The 21,626-nt window shown below is 46.1% G+C and overlaps 1 protein-coding gene across 1 annotated transcript in view; it reads right to left on the bottom strand.

Moving 5' to 3' along the window:
- Nucleotides 1–213: 213 nt before the first annotated feature.
- The window catches only part of si:ch73-61d6.3 (occludin), an 83,555-nt gene continuing 62,142 nt past the window's right edge, over nt 214–21,626 (bottom strand). Inside the window, exons 5-8 of the mRNA XM_065009264.1 lie at nt 8,352–8,564; nt 4,606–4,777; nt 3,425–3,466; nt 214–3,309 (exon numbers count right to left, since the gene is read on the bottom strand). Of these exons, the coding sequence (XP_064865336.1) occupies nt 3,208–3,309; nt 3,425–3,466; nt 4,606–4,777; nt 8,352–8,564 (529 nt within the window). The 3' untranslated portion in view covers nt 214–3,207. The remainder of the gene's footprint in view (nt 3,310–3,424; nt 3,467–4,605; nt 4,778–8,351; nt 8,565–21,626) is intronic.

The following is a 21,626-nucleotide window of genomic DNA, read 5'->3' as shown; positions in this document are numbered from 1 at the left end:
TTACCATGCAGAAAACCATTCAAAAGCTATGATATACTGTATTACCGGAGCTAGACTTGAATGTTTCCCCTTCTAAGTGCAGGCTGCTAGATATTCGTTTGATAATAAACAGCCTAGTCCAGTCATGTTTAGCTGGTTAACAAGCTGGTAACTTGACCAGCAGTATGGTTTTAGATGGCATTAGGAGAAAGGAAAGGGATCCTGGATACTGTATTTGTTACATTACCGTTGTTAAAGAATTACAGAAGTTTATTTTTTTTCATGGCAATCAACACGTTTTAGAAATTATGCCTTTTTACAAGAGATTTTACAGTAACATGAAAGGAAATAAATTCATATAAAAATAAGAGTCATAAATGAGGGGGGTGGAGACAAAAATCTGTTCTCCATAAAACTCATCAATTCAAACATAGAAAATACAAATGAATAACAAATAATCCAAATAGCTGTAAATAATTTTCTAACTGACATTGAGAAGCATTACCTTGCAGAAGGTGTGTATTAGCAGAGCAGTGACAACAACACATAATAAATCAACAGGTAATCATTATATCACAGCAGAAAAATCCAATCAAAACCGAGTTGAGCTTATTGATACATTTACCATATTGATGCATGCTTCCCACAGTGTTTAAAGAGCACATGATGAGACAAACATTGTTCATAAAATACTGTCCCTGTCATTGGTTAATTAATATGTGCATAGCATCAGTGCATTGTGAATGACCACTGAGAAAACACCCTGGACAACAGTTCATTTGTCTCTTCAGTAAGTACACAATGACCAAAATGTCACTATATTGCCGCGTTCATGTACTAATCGGAACTAGGAAACTCAGAAATGTCCGACTTGCTAACTGTTTGAAGTTACAGACGTGCCGTGCCGCGTTCAACAGTTAGCGAGTGGGAAATGTCAGCGTTTCCTAGTTCTGACTGGCGCGTGAACGTGGCAGGAATTCAGACAGACGGCTCCTAACATGAAGAATGCATAGGACAAATACAAAAGCGTTTTGTTCCTCTTGATCCTGTGTTATTAGTAAATACTTCACCATTTAAATCCTGTTTAACTCCAAAATATATACAAAATATACAGTTAATCACAATGGACAACAGATTTAGAAGAAGTCTAGATGGTGATATTGGAAATTATCTGCAGACACAGTACAATAGTAATTTCACTGACAATGTTGCAAACATAGCCCGACTTTTCTCCAACACAACATTGAGGTTGTCATGGCAATACACAACAGAGTGTCAGTTCCTAAATTCAATCTGTAATGCCCGAGTAAATTCAGAGTGTGGTGTTGTCAGAGTGTCAGTTCCTAAATTCAATCTGTAATGCCCGAGTAAATTTAGAGTGCGGTGTTGTCAGAGTGTCAGTTTGTAAATTCAATCTGGAATGCCAGAGTACATTCAGAGTGCGGTGTTGTCAGAGTATCAGTTTGTAAATTCAATCTGTAATGCCAGAGTACATTCAGAGTGCGGTGTTGTCAGAGTATCAGTTTGTAAATTCAATCTGGAATGCCTGAGTAAATTTAGAGTGCGGTGTTGTCAGTGTCAGTTCCTAAATGCAATCTGTAATGCCCGAGTACATTCAGAGTGCGGTGTTGTCAGTGTCAGTTCGTAAATGCAATCTGTAATGCCCGAGTACATTCAGAGTGCGGTGTTGTCAGTGTCAGTTCGTAAATGCAATCTGTAATGCCCGAGTACATTCAGAGTGCGGTGTTGTCAGTGTCAGTTCGTAAATGCAATCTGGAATGCCAGAGTACATTCAGAGTGCGGTGTTGTCAGTGTCAGTTCCTAAATGCAATCTGGAATGCCAGACTACGTTCAGAGTGCGGTGTTGTCAGTGTCAGTTCCTAAATGCAATCTGGAATGCCAGACTACGTTCAGAGTGCGGTGTTGTCAGTGTCAGTTCCTAAATGCAATCTGGAATGCCAGAGTACGTTCAGAGTGCGGTGTTGTCAGAGTGTCAGTTCCTAAATGCAATCTGGAATGCCAGAGTACGTTCAGAGTGCGGTGTTGTCAGAGTGTCAGTTCCTAAATTCAATCTGGAATGCCAGACTACGGTTCAGAGTGCGGTGTTGTCAGTTCGTATATTCAGAGCGTTTCGCTCTCGTCGGAGCGTTCAGAGAAGCGCACTGGACGCTGTGGCCCGAGGACTACGGTTGTTCCGTGCGTTCTGACCTCCCAATGGCAGTCAAGCTCCCAAACTAACGTTGCCTAGCTTGCTAGCTACTTCCAGACACAAACGAGAGAACACCTCCCTCTGATCACTTGACTCGCCCTGACAGAGCTGGTTATGCTGTTTTCATGTTACCCTGGTGCGTTGGTGACTGTAACTGTGCTGCTGGCAACAATTTAATTACGCTTTTTTTCTTTATTTTTTACCGACGTTAACTGACACCAGTCATGTTCATCTGGTGTCAGTTATTTGCGCTCTGGCACAAAGACTAGAGTGCTCTGAAATCGGGGTAGATAACCAGAATGAATTTACGAACGCAGCTCAGAGAGTGTTCACATACTGCAGGTCCTCCAACTGTCATAATATAAGGTGGAATTCAGTCCTTTTTAAGAGAAAACAGCAGGTATTTTAGCTTTCTTTTGTGGAGTGCCTGAAGCACACAGCACAGGTTTGTTCTAGTAGGTTTGATGCATACTCAGCAATGTGACTCGACCTTTTCTACGATACTGCCTTATCTGTGGAGATAAAACAATGCAAACAGGAACCAGCAAAGGCCCAATGCCTCTATCACAGACGACCTCAGGTGAAACGACATTGAAGTAACCTTTTATAACCACACCCATTCAGTCAAATAGACTGCCGTGTTTCAAGGCAAGCATGTACAACAATGTTACTTACTAGGCACAGTTAGGAATATGGCAGTGCTAGTGGGCTGTGTGTTACGTGTGAAGTATTATGAATATAGTCTTTCAACCCCACAGTGTACGATAGTGTCTGTGAAGCAATCCACATAGAGAGGAGAACTGGTCTGAAATTAATCGAGGCAGAAGGAATCACATAACCATGTCATTAATGTGTGTGTGTGTGTGTGTGTAAATGCCAAGAAGGGAGCTTTGGTTTTCAACATTCTACATAATCTTAGTGTTTTGCATATTCTTAGTGTTCTGCATATTCTTAGTCCAGGAGTGTGGTGTTGTCATGACGACATAGGGGGTGGATAGGGTTGGAGGGAGAGCTTGGCTTTAAGAAAGGCTCTTGTCGTAGGCCTTGACCACACGTTTGATATGGAACAGTTTGTGTCTCAACTTGCGACACTCCAGCTTCTTAGCCTGGTAGTCTGGTGTCTGGGGAGGAGCAGAGAGAAAACAGATCATTTGTTTCATCGTCTATTCTCCATTATGGGGTGGTAAAAGTTCATTCTTTATAATGTAGAAAGATTTCATAGAAATGTCTGCTCACCCTCTTAAGGTCTTTCAGTCGATTATATTCCTCTGCCACAACCTAAAGTAAAGAATGAGAATAATAACTATTTCTCCCTGGTTCTAAGTGTGTATCTCAGTGGAGGCTGGTGAAGGAAGGAGAGCTCATATTATTGAGCTTGTCCTCCTATTTAAATTGACACCAGCCCTCCACCATCCGGACACACATATGGCCCCTGGCGACAGGGGTTGTAGCCCCCACCTCCATCCTCTGTCTGTCTGTGACCCTACAGCCTGTCTATGACCCTACTGTGTCTCCACCCTCTCTCTATGACCCTACTGTGTCTCCACCCTCTCTCTATGACCCTACTGTGTCTCCACCCTCTCTCTATGACCCTACTGTGTCTCCACCCTCTCTCTATGACCCTACTGTGTCTCCACCCTCTCTCTATGACCCTACTGTGTCTCCACCCTCTCTCTATGACCCTACTGTGTCTCCACCCTCTCTCTATGACCCTACTGTGTCTCCACCCTCTCTCTATGACCCTACTGTCTGTCTCTACCCTCTCTCTATGACCCTACTGTCTGTCTCTACCCTCTCTCTATGACCCTACTGTCTGTCTCTACCCTCTCTCTATGACCCTACTGTCTGTCTCTACCCTCTCTCTATGACCCTACTGTCTGTCTCTACCCTCTCTCTATGACCCTACTGTCTGTCTCTACCCTCTCTCTATGACCCTACTGTCTGTCTCCACCCTCTCTCTATGACCCTACTGTCTGTCTCCACCCTCTCTCTATGACCCTACTGTCTGTCTCCACCATCTCTCCATGACCCTACTGTCTGTCTCCACCCTCTCTCTAAGACCCTACTGTCTGTCTCCACCATCTCTCCATGACCCTACTGTCTGTCTCCACCCTCTCTCTAAGACCCTACTGTCTGTCTCCACCATCTCTCTATGACCCTACTGTGTCTCCACCATCTCTCCATGAACCTACTGTCTGTCTCCACCATCTCTCTATGACCATACTGTCTGTCTCCACCATCTCTCTATGACCATACTGTCTGTCTCCACAATCTCTATGACCCTACTGGCTGTCTCCACAATCTCTATGACCCTACTGGCTGTCTCTCTCTCTCTACAGTTCCTGCTGTACTCTCAAAAATAATAACATAACATTTAAAATAAAAAAGCCTCCACTGGTCTCCCTCTGGTTTCTCACCTGGTACTGGGCGGAGGTCTCGTCCAGTGTGTCCAGCTGCCTGCTGAGTTTGTTCATCTGGTCACTGATGTCATCCATCTCAGCACACAGATGTTTGTACTCCCTCAGGTCGGCATCAAACTCCCTCTTGTACTCCTGACGCTGGCCGTCTGACGTTATCTCTGGGTAGACGCTGAAGGGAGAGAGAGAGAAATAGAAAAAGTCAGAGAATATTGTTAGACATTGTTTACACATACACTATACCGTTGAAGTCAGAAGTTTACATACATTTAAAACCAGTTTTTCACAATTCCTGACATTTACTTCCTGTCTAAGGTCAGTTAGGATCACCACTTTATTTTAAGAAAGTGAAATGTCAGAATAATAGAGAGAATTATTTATTTCAGCTTTTATTTCTTTCATCACATTCCCAGTGGGTCAGAAGTTTACATACACATACAGTACACAATTAGTATTTGGTAGCAATGCCTGTCAATTGGTTAACTTGGCTCAAACGTTTCGGGTAGCCTTCCACAAGCTTCCCACAATAAGTTGGGTGAATTCTGGCCCATTCCTCCTGACAGAGATGGTGTAACTCAGTCAGGTTTGAAGGCTTCCTTGCTCGCACACGCCTTCAGTTCTGCACACACATCTTCTACGGGATTGAGGTCAGGGCTTTGTGATGGCCACTCCAATACCTTGACCTTGTTGTACTTAAGCCATTTTGACACAATTTTGGAAGTACGCTTGGGGTCATTGTCCATTTGGAAGACCGAAGCTTTAAATTCCTGACTGATGTCTTGAGATGTTGCTTCAATATATCCAAATATTTTGATATAGATACTTTTGTACCGGTTTCCTCCAGCATCTTCACAGGGGCCTTTGCTGTTGTTCTGGGATTGATTTGTACTTTTTGCACCAAAGTACGTTCATCTCTAGGAGACAGAACGTGTCTCCTTCCTGAGCGGTATGATGGCTGCGTGGTCCCATGGTGTTTATACTTGCGTACTATTGTTTGTACAGATGAACGTGGTACTTCAGGCGTTTGGAAATTGCTCCAAAGGATGAACCAGACTTGTGGAGGTCTACAGTTCTTTTTCTGAGGTCTTCGCTGAATTCTTTTGATTTTCCCATGATGTCAAGCAAAGAGGCACTGGGTTTGAAGGTAGGCCTTAAAATACATCCACAGGTACACCCCCAATTGACTAAAATGATGTCAATTAGCCTATCAGAAGCTTCTAAAGCCATGACATCATTTTCTGGAATTTTCCAAGCTGTTTAAAGGCACAGTCAACTTAGTGTATGTAAACTTCTGATGCACTGGAATTGTGATACAGTGAATTATAAGTGAAATAATCTGTCTGTAAACAATTGTTGGAAAAATTATTTGTGTCATGCACAAAGTAGATGTCCTAATCGACTTGCCAAAACTATAGTTTATTAACAAGAAATTTGTGGAGTCGTTGAAAAACAAGTTTTAATGACTCCAACCCAAGTGTATGTAAACTTCCGGCTTCAACTGTACATGCACAACAGTATGTGGACACCCTTTCAACTTAGTGGATTTGGCTATTTCAGCCACATCCGTTGCTGACAGGTGTATAAAATCAAGCATGCAATCTCCATAGACAAACATTGGCAGTAGAAATGGACTTACTGAAGAGCTCAGTGACTTTTAAATGTGACACCGTCATAGGAATGCCACCTTTCCAACAAGTCAGTTCATCACATTTCTGCCCTGCTAGAGGTGCCCCAGTCAATTGTAAGTGCTGTTATTGTGCAATGGAAACATCTAGAACCAACAGCTCAGCCATATAGGCTAATAGAACGGGACCACAGGTTGGTGAAGCGTGTAAAAAAACGTCTGTCCTTGGTTGCAACAGTCACTACCTCTGGAAGCAACGTCAGAACAATAACTGTTTGTCGGGAGCTTCATGAAATGGGTTTCCATGGCTGAGCAGCTGCACACAAGCCTAAGATCACCATGTGCAATGCCGAGCGATGGCTGGAGTGGTGTAAAGCTCGACACCATTGGACTCTGGAACAGTGGAAACGCGCTCTCTGTAGTGATGAATCACTCTTCACCATCTGGCAGTCCGGTGGACAAATCTGGGTTTGGTGGATGCCAGGAGAATGCTACCTGCCCCAAGTGCCAACTGTTAAGTTTGGTGGAGGAAGAATAACTGTCTGGGGCTGTTTTCATGGTTTGGCCTAGGCCCCTTAGTTCCAGTGAAGAGAAATGTTTACACTACAGCATACAATGACATTCTGGACAATTATGTGCTTCCAACTTTGTGGCAACAATTTAGCGAAGGCCCTTTCCTGTTTCAGCATGACAATGCCCCGTGCACAAAGCGAGGTCCATACAGTGTGGAAGAACTTGACTGGCCTGTACAGAGCCCTGACCTCAACCCCATCAAACACTTTTGGGATGAATTGGAATACCGGCTATGAGCCAGACCTAATTGCTCCAACATCAGTGCCGACCTCACTAATGCTCTTCTGGCTGAATGCAAGTAAGTCCCCTCAGCAATGTTCCAACATCTAGTGGAAAGCCTTCCCAGAAGAGTGGAGGCTGTTACAGCAGCAAAGGGGAGAGACCAACTCCATATTAATGCCCATGATTTTGGAATGAGATGTTCGACGAGTAGATGTCCACATACTTTTGGTCATGTAGTGTATTTGATCAATAGAACTCGAATGTACTATGATCAACAGTATTAGGGTCATATTCTGTCTTGCTGTACACTCAGCATATTTCAACGAGAAGCTCCGCTTTCTTTTTGGCCACTTCTTGACCATTTACAGGAATTTAATGCTCCTTGTAATACACAGTAAAGCAAGCTAGGGCTTCATATCTTCTGTTTTACACCAGTCAAATAATGGTTTTCAGATCCCAATTCTCTCACCAGGGCCCTCTCAGTCTCAAGGAGAGGAAAGGCAGAGGGGAGGTGGATGCAGCTCTCTCACTAACGACCTACCCACAACTGACCCCCAACACCTTAAACCTTTGGCCCAATTCTCTCATTATTTCCAATTACAACCTCATGTGGAATGGCATGCCAGTAGAGATTAGTTACTGTACTGGACCAAACAAGACCAGCCCAGACTGCTATACTGTTAGAAAAAAAGAGTTCCAAAGGGGTTCTTCAGCTGTCCCCATAGGAGAACACTTTTTGGTTCCAGGTAGAACACTTTTTGGTTCCAGGTAGAACCCTTTTTGGTTTCTGGAAGAACCCTTTTGGGTTCCATGTAGATGGAACCAAAAAGGGTTCTACCTGGAACTGAAAGTGTTCTACCTGGAACCCAAAAGGGTTCTACCTGGAACTGAAAGTGTTCTACCTGGAACCAAAAAGGGTTATTCAAGTTCTCGATAACACCTTTTCTTCAAAGCGTGTACTGGGTGTGTGTGTAAAATCTCTGACTAATATGGCTCTAGTGTTTGGGTGTGTGTGCGTGCGTGCGTGTGTGTGTGTGTGTGTGTATGAGTGCTTGCCGTGTGTGTCTAACGTCCCCCACTACCATTGCATTGTTGCAGGTGTGTGTGAGTGTGAACGTGTGTTTGTGTGTGTGTGAATATGCCCGCCTGCGCTCGCATGTGTGTGTGTGCGTGTGAATGTGCCTGCCAATTTGTGTGATATAATAATATATGCCATTTAGCAGACGCTTTTATCGAAAGTGAGTTAGTCATGCGTGTAATACATTTGTGCATGTGTATGTGCATGTGTATGTGCATGTGCATGTGTATGCCTCCCTGTGTGTCTCACCTCTCCCACTCCTCTGGGTCCAGTTCGTTGCCAGTTTCTCCTCCAGTGGTGTACTCTGTTTCGTACTGTGATTCATCTAGCTCAGGGTTGCGCCGGCGCCTCTTCCCCCTGTTGGCAGAGGGCTTCCTGACCCCACCTGCCTCCTCAGAGGGGCTGGAACTTGCCCCCTGGGAGGGCTGGTCCGAGGGAAGGATAGCCAGATGCTCCGAATACCTAAGGCACAACAATAACATTCAATATAAACTCAACAATGAATGTAATACCTGAATACCTCTGCTCTATGTACTAAAAACCCTGAATACCTGAATAGCTCTGCTCTACCAAAAACACTCTGAATACCTGAATACCCCTGCTCTATCTACCAAAAACACTCTTAATACCTGAATACCCCTGCTCTATCTACCAAAAACACTCTTAATACCTGAATAGCTCTGCTCTATCTACCAAAAACACTCTGTGAATACCTGAATACCTCTGCTCTATGTACCAAAAATTACCTTCGTTTTGACTTTAGTTTCTATGACCTTAGTCATGGCCATAGTTTATTGTCACATACAACCAAGAACATATCAGCCATGACCTTCCTATGGTTTCTGATCCACTTAAAGGGAAAAACGACAATGAAGTACGTGAATGTAACTGATCACAAATCACCGAAACCACTGGACAAATGGAAGAGACAGACTCCGGATTTCCTTAATAAAAGGAGGGGAAGAGCAAGTTCACTGTTGAGTTAGCAGGGATTTAAGGTTTCATCTTAAGGCACAGTGGAAGTGGCTATGATATTACAGCAGAGCACCATATAATATAAACTAGCATGTCAACAAGGTCGGGGAAGTCTTGAGGCTAGCATTCCTCTGTTTATGAAGCAGGACTTTTTAGGAGTTTCATCAACATGACATAAACTCAGCAAAAAAAGGAACGTCCTCTCACTGTCAACTGCGTTTATTTTCAGCAAACTTGACATGTGTAAATATTTGTATGAACATAACAAGATTCAACAACTGAGACCTAAACTGAACAAGACATGTGACTAACAGAAATGGAATATTGTGTCCCTGAACAAAGGGGGAGGTCAAAATCAAAAGTAACAGTCAGTATCTGGTGTGGCCACCAGCTGTATTAAGTACTGCAGTGCATCTTCTCCTCAAGGCACCAGATTTGCCAGTTCTTGCTGTGAGATGTTACCCCACTCTTCCACCAAGGCACCTGCAAGTTCCCAGACATTTCTGGGGGGAATGTCCCTGGCCCTGGCCCTCACCCTCTGATCCAACAGGTCCCAGACGTGCTCAATGGGATTGAGATCCGGGCTCTTTGCTGGCCACGGCAGAACACTGACATTCCTGTCTTGCAGGAAATCACACAGCACGAGCAGAATGGCTGTTGGCATTGTCATGCTGGAGGGTTATGTCAGGTTGAGCCTGCAGGAAGGGAAACACATGAGGGAGGAGGATGTCTTCCCTGTAACGCACAGTGTTGAGAATGCCTGCAATGACAACAAGCTCAGTCCGATGATGCTGACACACCGCCCCAGACCATGACAAACCCTCCACCTCCAAATCGATCCCGCTCCAGAGTACAGGCCTCGGTGTAACGCTCATTCCATTCGACGATAAACGAGAATCCGACCATCACCCCTGGTGAGACAAAACCACGCCTCTCTCAGCCTTTTGCGGACAGTCTGAGCACTGATGGAGGGATTGTGCGTTCCTGATGTAACTCAGGCAGTTGTTGTTGCCATCCTGTACCTGTCCCGCAGGTGTGATGTTCGGATGTATCAATCCTGTGCAGGTGTTGTTACACGTGGTCTGCCACTGCGAGGACGATCAGTTGTCCATCCTGTCTCACTGTAAGCGCTGTCTTAGTCGTCTCACAGTACGGACATTGCAATTTATTGCCCTGGCCACATCTGCAGTCCTCATGCCTCCTTACAGCATGCCTAAGGCACATTCACGCAGATGAGCAGGGACCCTGGGCATCTTTCTTTTGGTGTTTTTCAGAGTAAGTAGAAAGGCCTCTTTAGTGTCCTAAGTTTTCATAACTGTGACCTTAATTGCCTACCGTCTGTAAGCTGTTAGTGTCTTAACGACCGTTCCACAGGTGCATGTTCATCAGTTGTTTATGGTTCATTGAACAAGCATGGGAAACAATGTTTAAACCCTTCACGATGAAGATCTGTGAAGTTATTTGGATTTTTATAAATTATCTTTGAAAGACACGCTCCTGAAAAAGGAAAGTTTCTTTTTTTTTTGCTAAGTTCATAAAGCATCACTAAGGGTTGATATATGGTGAGGGCTACAATCTTATTCAGTCTAATTGATTTGTTTATAATAATTTATAAGCATGTATCCATTATCATTGTTCCAATAACTGTTCTAAATATGTATGAGCCTCAACTCTTAATGAGCAGTTTACAGATGTGTGTGTTGACTTTCCATGATACTTCCGAGGGCGGTCGATACAGTACCCTCCTGTCCCAGGCACTGGACCTCATGAAGTATGTTTTGTTTGACATATGGCCTGATAGAGGCATTGTTTACTGCACAGCACCAGGTCTTGTGCACCCATTTGCAAATAAGACCAAATAAGACCACTTGACCAGGCACGTGACCAAGTCCTTGACCTGATACGTGTAACTCTGACAGAGAAGTGCGTCTGTCCGTAAACTTTCAACATGCGTCGTTCCTTCCGTCCTTCCTGAATGTTATCAATGATCTAACATCACCGGTGGATAGGTGAAAGCTACTTACTGGAAGCCTGTCTCACACCCATCCCTATTATGTCAGATCAGTGATTACGAACGGAGGAAGGAATGGTGCAGGTTATTGTAAACACATTCAAACATACCTAATTTTACTTTAACAGTTACACATAGCCTACAAGCTGAAGTACAATACTTTCTCTTATTTGTATAGAGTTGCGCAAGATGCAGTTCTATATTCTCTAAGAAAGTGTCACGTTCTGACCTTTATTCCTTTGTTTTGTCTTTATTTAGTATGGTCAGGGCGTGAGTTGGGGTGGGCAGTCTATGTTAGTTTTTCTATATTTTTCAGTCTTTGTGTGTCTGCACCAGATAGAACTGTTTCGGTTGTCACTTTGTTGTTTTGTATTTTTGAAGTGTTCAGTTTCTTATTAAAAAGATGAACACTGACCACGCTGCGCTTTGGTCCTCTCCTCCTTCCACCGACGACAACCCTTACAGAAAGATGGTTCCGACGGAGAAGCGCGACATCCTACGAGTTCCAAACAGACTTTAGTGACTTTTTCGTGTTTATCTTGACTTTTTTTTTTGTACAGAAAGTTCATACTATTATCACGTGACCACCAAGCACTTCTGGACATCAGATCGACAGTTACCAACCTCAATTTAACTTCAAATCCCACTTCGACTCAGCTGTTCCTTTGTTCATACCGGACCTTTGTTTCATTGGCTATCAAAACGCTGCAGGCGTAGATGTGGCAGACGGGCCGGCATCCTGGCGAGACTAGAACAAAGAGAAAATCGACCGGCATTCCCCTCCATTCTATTGGCAAATGTTCAGTTACCGGAGAATAAGATGGATGAGCTTCACTCGCGAGTCTAATATCAGAGAGACTTGAAAAGCAGCAATATTATATGTGTTGCAGAAACATCGCTGGATTACTATAAGCATTTCTACATGCATTTCCGCTACACCTGCAATAACATGCTAAACACCCATATGTGACAAATAAAATTAGATTTGATATGTACGTAGAACTCAGTGGTTTCTCCATGCAGCGGCACGATCGGACGAAGACGGCCTCCGGAAAGTCCAATGGGGGAGGGGTGTGTCTACCAACACGTCTCCCTCACTTTTACCAACACGTCTACCTCACTTCTACCAACACTTTTACCAACACGTCTACCTCACTTCTACCAACACTTTTACCAACACGTCTACCTCACTTCTACCAACACGTCTACCTCACTTCTCCCAACACATCTACCTCACTTCTCCCAACACGTCTACCTCACTTCTACCAACACGTCTACCTCACGTCTACCAACACGTCTACCTCACTTCTACCAACACGTCTACCAACACGTCTACCTCACTTCTACCAACACGTCTACCTCACTTCTACCAACACGTCTACCAACACATCTACCAACAAGTCTACCTCACTTCTACCAACACGTCTACCAACACGTCTACCTCACTTCTACCAACACGTCTACCTCACGTCTACCAACACGTCTACCTCACGTCTACCAACACGTCTACCTCACTTCTACCAACACGTCTACCTCACTTCTACCAACACGTCTACCTCACTTCTACCAACACGTCTACCTCACTTCTACCAACACGTCTACCTCACGTCTACCAACACGTCTACCTCACGTCTACCAACACGTTTACCTCACGTCTACCAACACTTTTACCAACACGTCTACCTCACTTCTACCAACACGTCTACCAACACGTCTACCTCACTTCTCCCAACACATCTACCTCACTTCTCCCAACACGTCTACCTCACTTCTACCAACACTTTTACCAACACGTCTACCTCACTTCTACCAACACTTTTACCAACACGTCTACCTCACTTCTACCAACACGTCTACCAACACGTCTACCTCACTTCTCCCAACACATCTACCTCACGTCTACCAACACGTCTACCTCACTTCTACCAACACGTCTACCAACACGTCTACCTCACTTCTACCAACACGTCTACCTCACTTCTACCAACACGTCTACCAACACATCTACCAACAAGTCTACCTCACTTCTACCAACACGTCTACCAACACGTCTACCTCACTTCTACCAACACGTCTACCTCACGTCTACCAACACGTCTACCTCACGTCTACCAACACGTCTACCTCACTTCTACCAACACGTCTACCTCACTTCTACCAACACGTCTACCTCACTTCTACCAACACGTCTACCTCACTTCTACCAACACGTCTACCTCACGTCTACCAACACGTCTACCTCACGTCTACCAACACGTCTACCTCACGTCTACCAACACGTCTACCTCACTTCTACCAACAAGTCTACCAACACGTCTACCTCACTTCTACCAACACGTCTACCTCACTTCTACCAACACGTCTACCTCACGTCTACCAACACGTCTACCTCACGTCTACCAACACGTTTACCTCACGTCTACCAACACATCTACCAACACGTCTACCTCACGTCTACCAACACGTCTACCTCACTTCTACCTCACGTATACCTCACGTCTACCTCACTCTACCAACACGTCTACCTCACGTCTACCTCACTCTACCAACACTTCTACCTCACTTCTACCAACACGTCTACCAACACGTCTACCTCACGTCTACCAACACGTCTACCTCACTTCTACCAACAAGTCTACCTCACTTCTACCAACACGTCTACCAACACGTCTACCTCACTTCTACCAACACATCTACCTCATGTCTACCAACACGTCTACCTCACGTGTACCAACACGTCTACCTCACTTCTACCTCACGTCTACCTCACTCTACCAACACGTCTACATCACGTCTACCTCACTCTACCAACACGTCTACCAACACGTCTCCCTCACTTCTACCAACACGTCTACCTCACGTCTACCTCACTTCTACCAACACGTCTACCAACACGTCTACCTCACGTCTACCAACACGTCTACCAACACGTCTCCGTCTACCAACACGTCTACCAACACGTCTACCAACACGTCTACTTCCAACACGTCTACCAACACGTCTCACGTCTTCACTTCTCAACACGTCTACCAACACGTCTACCAACACGTCTACCACACGTCTACCAATTAACACGTCTACCTCACGTCTACCAACACGTCTACCTCACTTCTACCAACACGTCTACCTACCACTTCTACCACCAACACGTCTGCCTCACGTCTACCAACACGTCTACCTCACGTCTACCAACACGTCTACCTCACGTCTACCAACACATCTACCAACACGTCTACCTCACTTCTACCAACACGTCTACCTCTACCAACACGTCTACCTCACTTCTACCAACACGTCTACCTCACGTCTACCAACACGTCTACCTCACGTCTACCAACACGTCTACCTCACTTCTACCAACACGTCTACCTCACTTCTACCAACACGTCTACCAACACGTCTACCAACAACCGTCTACCTTCTACCAACACGTCTACCTCACTTCTACCAACACGTCTACCAACACGTCTACCTCACTTCTACCAACACGTCTACCTCACGTCTACCAACACGTCTACCTCACGTCTACCAACACGTCTACCTCACGTCTACCAACACATCTACCAACACGTCTACCTCACTTCTACCAACACGTCTACCAACACGTCTACCTCACTTCTACCAACACGTCTACCAACACGTCTACCAACACGTCTACCTCACGTCTACCAACACGTCTACCTCACTTCTACCAACAAGTCTACCTCACTTCTACCAACACGTCTACCAACACGTCTACCTCACTTCTACCAACACATCTACCTCATGTCTACCAACACGTCTACCTCACGTGTACCAACACGTCTACCTCACTTCTACCTCACGTCTACCTCACTCTACCAACTCACTCTACCAACACGTCTACATCACGTCTACCTCACTCTACCAACACGTCTACCTCACTTCTACCAACACGTCTACCAACACATCTCCCTCACGTCTACCAACACGTCTACCAACACGTCTACCAACACGTCTACCAACACGTCTACCTCACTTCTACCAACAGTCTACCAACACTTCTACCAACACGTCTACCAACACGTCTACCAACACGTCTACCAACACGTCTACCTCATGTCTACCAACACGTCTACCTCACGTCTATCAACACGTCTCCCTCACTTCTACCAACACGTCTACCTCACGTCTACCTCACTTCTACCAACACGTCTACCAACACGTCTACCAACACGTCTCCCTCACGTCTACCAACACGTCTACCAACACGTCTACCAACACGTCTATCAACACGTCTATCAACACGTCTACCAACACGTCTATCAACACGTCTACCAACACGTCTACCTCACGTCTATCAACACGTATACCAACACGTCTATCAACACGTCTACCAACACGTCTATCAACACGTCTATCAACACGTCTACCAACACGTCTACCTCACGTCTATCAACACGTATACCAACACGTCTATCAACACGTCTATCAACACGTCTATCAACACGTATACCTCACGTCTATCAACACGTCTATCAACACGTCTACCAACACGTCTACCAACACGTCTATCAACACGTCTACCAACACGTCTACCAACACGTCTATCAACACGTCTACCAACACGTCTACCAACACGTCTACCAACACGTCTACCAACACGTCTACCAACACGTCTACCAACACGTCTACCAACACGTCGATCAACACGTCTATCAACACGTCTATCAACACGTCTACCAACACGTCTACCTCACGTCTACCAACACGTCTACCTCACTTCTACCAACTCGTCTACCTCACTTCTACCAACACGTCTACCAACACATCTACCAACAAGTCTACCTCACTTCTACCAACACGTCTACCAACACGTCTACCTCACTTCTACCAACACGTCTACCTCACGTCTACCAACACGTCTACCTCACGTCTACCAACACGTCTACCTCACGTCTACCAACACGTCTACCTCACTTCTACCAACACGTCTACCTCACTTCTACCAACACGTCTACCTCACTTCTACCAACACGTCTACCTCACGTCTACCAACACGTCTACCTCACGTCTACCAACACGTCTACCTCACGTCTACCAACACGTCTACCTCACGTCTACCAACACGTCTACCAACACGTCTACCAACACGTCTATCACACGTCTACCTCACGTCTACCAACACGTCTACCTCACGTCTATCAACACGTCTATCAACACGTCTACCAACACGTCTATCAACACGTCTACCAACACGTCTATCAACACGTCTACCAACACGTCTATCAACACGTCTATCAACACGTCTACCAACACGTCTATCAACACGTCTACCAACACGTCTACCAACCGTCTACCAACACGTCTATCAACAACGTCTACCTCACGTCTATCAACACGTCTATCAACACGTCTACCAACACGTCTATCAACACGTCTACCAACACGTCTACCAACACGTCTACCAACACGTCTACCAACACGTCTACCAACGTCTACCTCACGTCTACCAACACGTCTACCTCACGTCTACCAACACGTCTACCAACACGTCTACCAACACGTCTACCAACACGTCTACCTCACGTCTACCAACACGTCTACCTCACGTCTACCAACACGTCTACCTCACGTCTATCAACACGTCTACCAACACGTCTACCTCACTTCTACCAACACGTCTACCTCACGTCTACCAACACGTCTACCACACGTCTACCTCACGTCTACCAACACATCTACCAACACGTCTCAACACGTCTACCAACACATCTATCAACACGTCTACCTCACGTCTACCAACACGTCTACCAACACGTCTACCTCACTTCTACCAACACGTCTACCCTCACGTCTACCAAACGTCTACCTCACGTCTACCAACACGTCTACCTCACTTCTATCAACACGTCTACCAACACGTCTATCAACACGTCTACCAACACGTCTACCTCAACGTCTACCAACACGTCTACCTCACGTCTACCAACACGTCTACCTCACGTCTATCAACACGTCTACCAACACGTCTATCAACACGTCTACCAACACGTCTACAACACGCGTCTACCTCACGTCTACCAACACGTCTACCTCACGTGTCTATCAACACGTCTACCAACACGTCTACCTCACGTCTACCAACACGTCTCAACACGTCTATCAACACGTCTATCAACACGTCTATCAACACGTCTATCAACACGTCTACCAACACGTCTACCAACACGTCTACCAACACGTCTCCCTCACTTCTACCAACACGTCTACCAACACGTCTATCAACACGTCTATCAACACGTCTACCAACACGTCTACCAACACGTCTACCAACACGTCTACCTCACGTCTACCAACACGTCTACCTCACGTCTATCAACACGTCTACCTCACGTCTACCAACACGTCTACCAACACGTCTACCAACACGTCTACCTCCACGTCTACCAACACGTCTACCCTCACGTCTACCAACACGTCTACCAACACGTCTACCTCACGTCTATCAACACGTCTACCTCACGTCTACCAACACGTCTATCAACACGTCTATCAACACGTCTATCAACACGTCTACCTCACGTCTACCAACACGTCTACCTCACGTCTACCAACACGTCTACCTCTATCAACGTCTATCAACACGTCTACCAACACATCAACGTCTACCTCACGTCTATCAACACGTCTACCAACACGTCTATCCTCACGTCTACCAACACGTCTATCAACACGTCTACCTCACGTCTATCAACACGTCTACCTCACGTCTATCAACACGTCTACCTCACGTCTATCAACACGTCTATCAACCTCCCACGTCTACCAACACGTCTACCTCACGTCTACCAACACGTCTACCTCACGTCTACCAACACGTCTACCAACACGTCTACCAACACGTCTACCAACACGTCTACCTCACGTCTACCTCACGTCTACCAACACGTCTACCAACACGTCTACCAACACGTCTACCTCACTTCGTCAACACGTCTACCTCACGTCTATCAACACGTCTACCAACACGTCTACCTCACGTCTACCAACACGTCTACCAACACGTCTATCAACACGTCTACCTCACGTCTACCAACACGTCTATCAACACGTCTACCAACACGTCTACCTCACGTCTACCAACACGTCTACCAACACGTCTACCAACACGTCTACCAACACGTCTCTACGTCAACCGTCTACTCAACACGTCTATCCTCACTTCTACCAACACGTCTACCTCACGTCTACCAACACGTCTACCTCACGTCTACCAACACGTCTACCTCACGTCTACCAACACGTCTACCAACACGTCTACCAACACGTCTACCTCACGTCTACCAACACGTCTACCTCACGTCTACCAACACGTCTACCTCACGTCTACCAACACGTCTACCTCACGTCTATCAACACGTCTACCTCACGTCTACCAACACGTCTACCAACACGTCTACCAACACGTCTACCTCACGTCTACCAACACGTCTACCAACACGTCTACCTCACTTCTACCAACACGTCTACCTCACGTCTACCAACACGTCTACCTCACGTCTACCAACACGTCTACCTCACGTCTACCAACACGTCTACCAACACGTCTACCTCACGTCTACCAACACGTCTACCAACACGTCTATCAGTCTCACGTCTACCAACACGTCTACCAACACGTCTACCTCACGTCTACCAACACGTCTACCTCACGTCTATCAACACGTCTACCAACACGTCTATCAACACGTCTACCTCACGTCTATCCTCACGTCTACCAACACGTCTACCTCACGTCTACCAACACGTCTCACCTCACGTCTATCAACATGTCTACCAACACGTCTACCTCACGTCTACCAACACGTCTACCAACACGTCTATCAACACGTCTACCAACACGTCTACCTCACGTCTACCAACACGTCTACCTCACGTCTACCAACACGTCTACCTCACGTCTACCAACACGTCTACCAACACGTCTATCAACACGTCTACCATCACGTCTACCAACACGTCTACCTCACGTCTACCAACACGTCTACCTCACGTCTATCAACACGTCTACCAACACGTCTACCTCACGTCTACCAACAAGTCTATCAACACGTCTATCAACACGTCTACCAACACGTCTATCAACACGTCTACCTCACGTCTATCAACACGTCTACCAACACGTCTACCTCACGTCTATCAACACGTGTACCTCACGTCTATCAACACGTCTACCAACACGTCTACCTCACGTCTATCAACACGTCTACCAACACGTCTACCAACACGTCTATCAACACGTCTACCTCACGTCTATCAACACGTCTACCAACACGTCTACCAACACGTCTACCAACACGTCTACCAACACGTCTACCTCACGTCTACCAACACGTCTACCAACACGTCTACCTCACGTCTACCAACACGTCTACCAACACGTCTACCAACACGTCTACCAACACGTCTATCAACACGTCTACCAACACGTCTACCAACACGTCTATCAACACGTCTACCAACACGTCTACCAACACGTCTATCAACACGTCTACCAACACGTCTACCAACACGTCTACCAACACTTCGATCAACACGTCTATCAACACGTCTATCAACACGTCTATCAACACGTCTACCAACACGTCTACCTCACGTCTACCAACACGTCTACCTCACTTCTACCAACTCGTCTACCTCACTTCTACCAACACGTCTACCAACACATCTACCAACAAGTCTACCTCACTTCTACCAACACGTCTACCAACACGTCTACCTCACTTCTACCAACACGTCTACCTCACGTCTACCAACACGTCTACCTCACGTCTACCAACACGTCTACCTCAATTCTACCAACACGTCTACCTCACTTCTACCAACACCTCTACCTCACTTCTACCAACACGTCTACCTCACTTCTACCAACACGTCTACCTCACGTCTACCAACACGTCTACCTCACGTCTACCAACACGTCTACCTCACGTCTACCAACACGTCTACCTCACTTCTACCAACAAGTCTACCAACACGTCTACCTCACTTCTACCAACACGTCTACCTCACTTCTACCAACACGTCTACCTCACGTCTACCAACACGTCTACCAACACGTCTACCAACACGTCTATCAACACGTCTACCAACACGTCTACCAACACGTCTATCAACACATCTACCATCACGTCTACCAACACGTCTATCCTCACGTCTACCAACACGTCTACCTCACGTCTACCAACACGTCTACCTCACGTCTACCAACACGTCTACCTCAACACTTCTACCAACACGTCTACCAACACGTCTACCTCACGTCTACCAACACGTCTACCTCACGTCTACCAACACGTCTACCTCACGTCTACCAACACGTCTACCAACACGTCTACCTCACGTCTACCAACACGTCTACCTCACGTCTACCAACACGTCTACCTCACGTCTATCAACACGTCTACCAACACGTCTACCTCACGTCTACCAACACGTCTACCTCACGTCTACCAACACGTCTACCTCACGTCTATCAACACGTCTACCAACACGTCTACCTCACGTCTACCAACACGTCTACCAACACGTCTATCAACACGTCTACCAACACGTCTACCTCACGTCTACCTCACGTCTATCAACACGTCTATCAACACGTCTACCAACACATCTATCAACACGTCTACCTCACGTCTATCAACACGTCTACCAACACGTCTACCTCACGTCTATCAACACGTCTACCTCACGTCTATCAACACGTCTACCAACACGTCTACTATCAACACGTCTATCAACACGTCTACCAACACGTCTATCAACACGTCTACCAACACGTCTACCAACACGTCTACCAACACGTCTACCTCCGTCTACCAACACGTCTACCTCACGTCTATCAACACGTCTACCAACACGTCTATCAACACGTCTACCAACACGTCTACCAACACGCCTACCTCTAACACGTCTACCAACACGTCTACCAACACGTCTATCAACACGTCTACCAACACGTCTACCTCACGTCTACCAACACGTCTATCAACACGTCTACCTACCAACACGTCTACCAACACGTCTACCTCAACACGTCTACCAACACGTCTATCAACACGTCTCCAACACGTCCAACACGTCTACCAACACGTCTACCAACACGTCTCTATCAACACGTCTACCAACACGTCTACGTCTACCAACACGTCTACCAACACGTCTATCCTCACGTCTACCAACACGTCTACCTCACGTCTACCAACACGTCTACCAACACGTCTACCGTCTATCAACACGTCTACCAACACGTCTACCAACACGTCTACCTCACGTCTATCAACACGTCTACCTCACGTCTACCAACACGTCTACCCTCCACGTCTACCAACACGTCTACCAACACGTCTACCAACACGTCTACCTCACGTCTATCAACACGTCTACCTCACGTCTATCAACACGTCTATCAACACGTCTATCAACACGTCTACCAACACGTCTATCAACACGTCTACCTCACGTCTATCAACACGTCTACCTCACGTCTATCAACACGTCTACCTCACGTCTACCAA

The sequence above is a fragment of the Oncorhynchus nerka genome, linkage group LG24, assembly GCF_034236695.1.
Source record: "Oncorhynchus nerka isolate Pitt River linkage group LG24, Oner_Uvic_2.0, whole genome shotgun sequence".
Lineage (NCBI taxonomy): Eukaryota > Metazoa > Chordata > Actinopteri > Salmoniformes > Salmonidae > Oncorhynchus > Oncorhynchus nerka.
The sequence above is the reverse complement of the archived record's forward strand: the minus strand, read 5'-3'. Positions and strand labels throughout refer to the sequence as shown.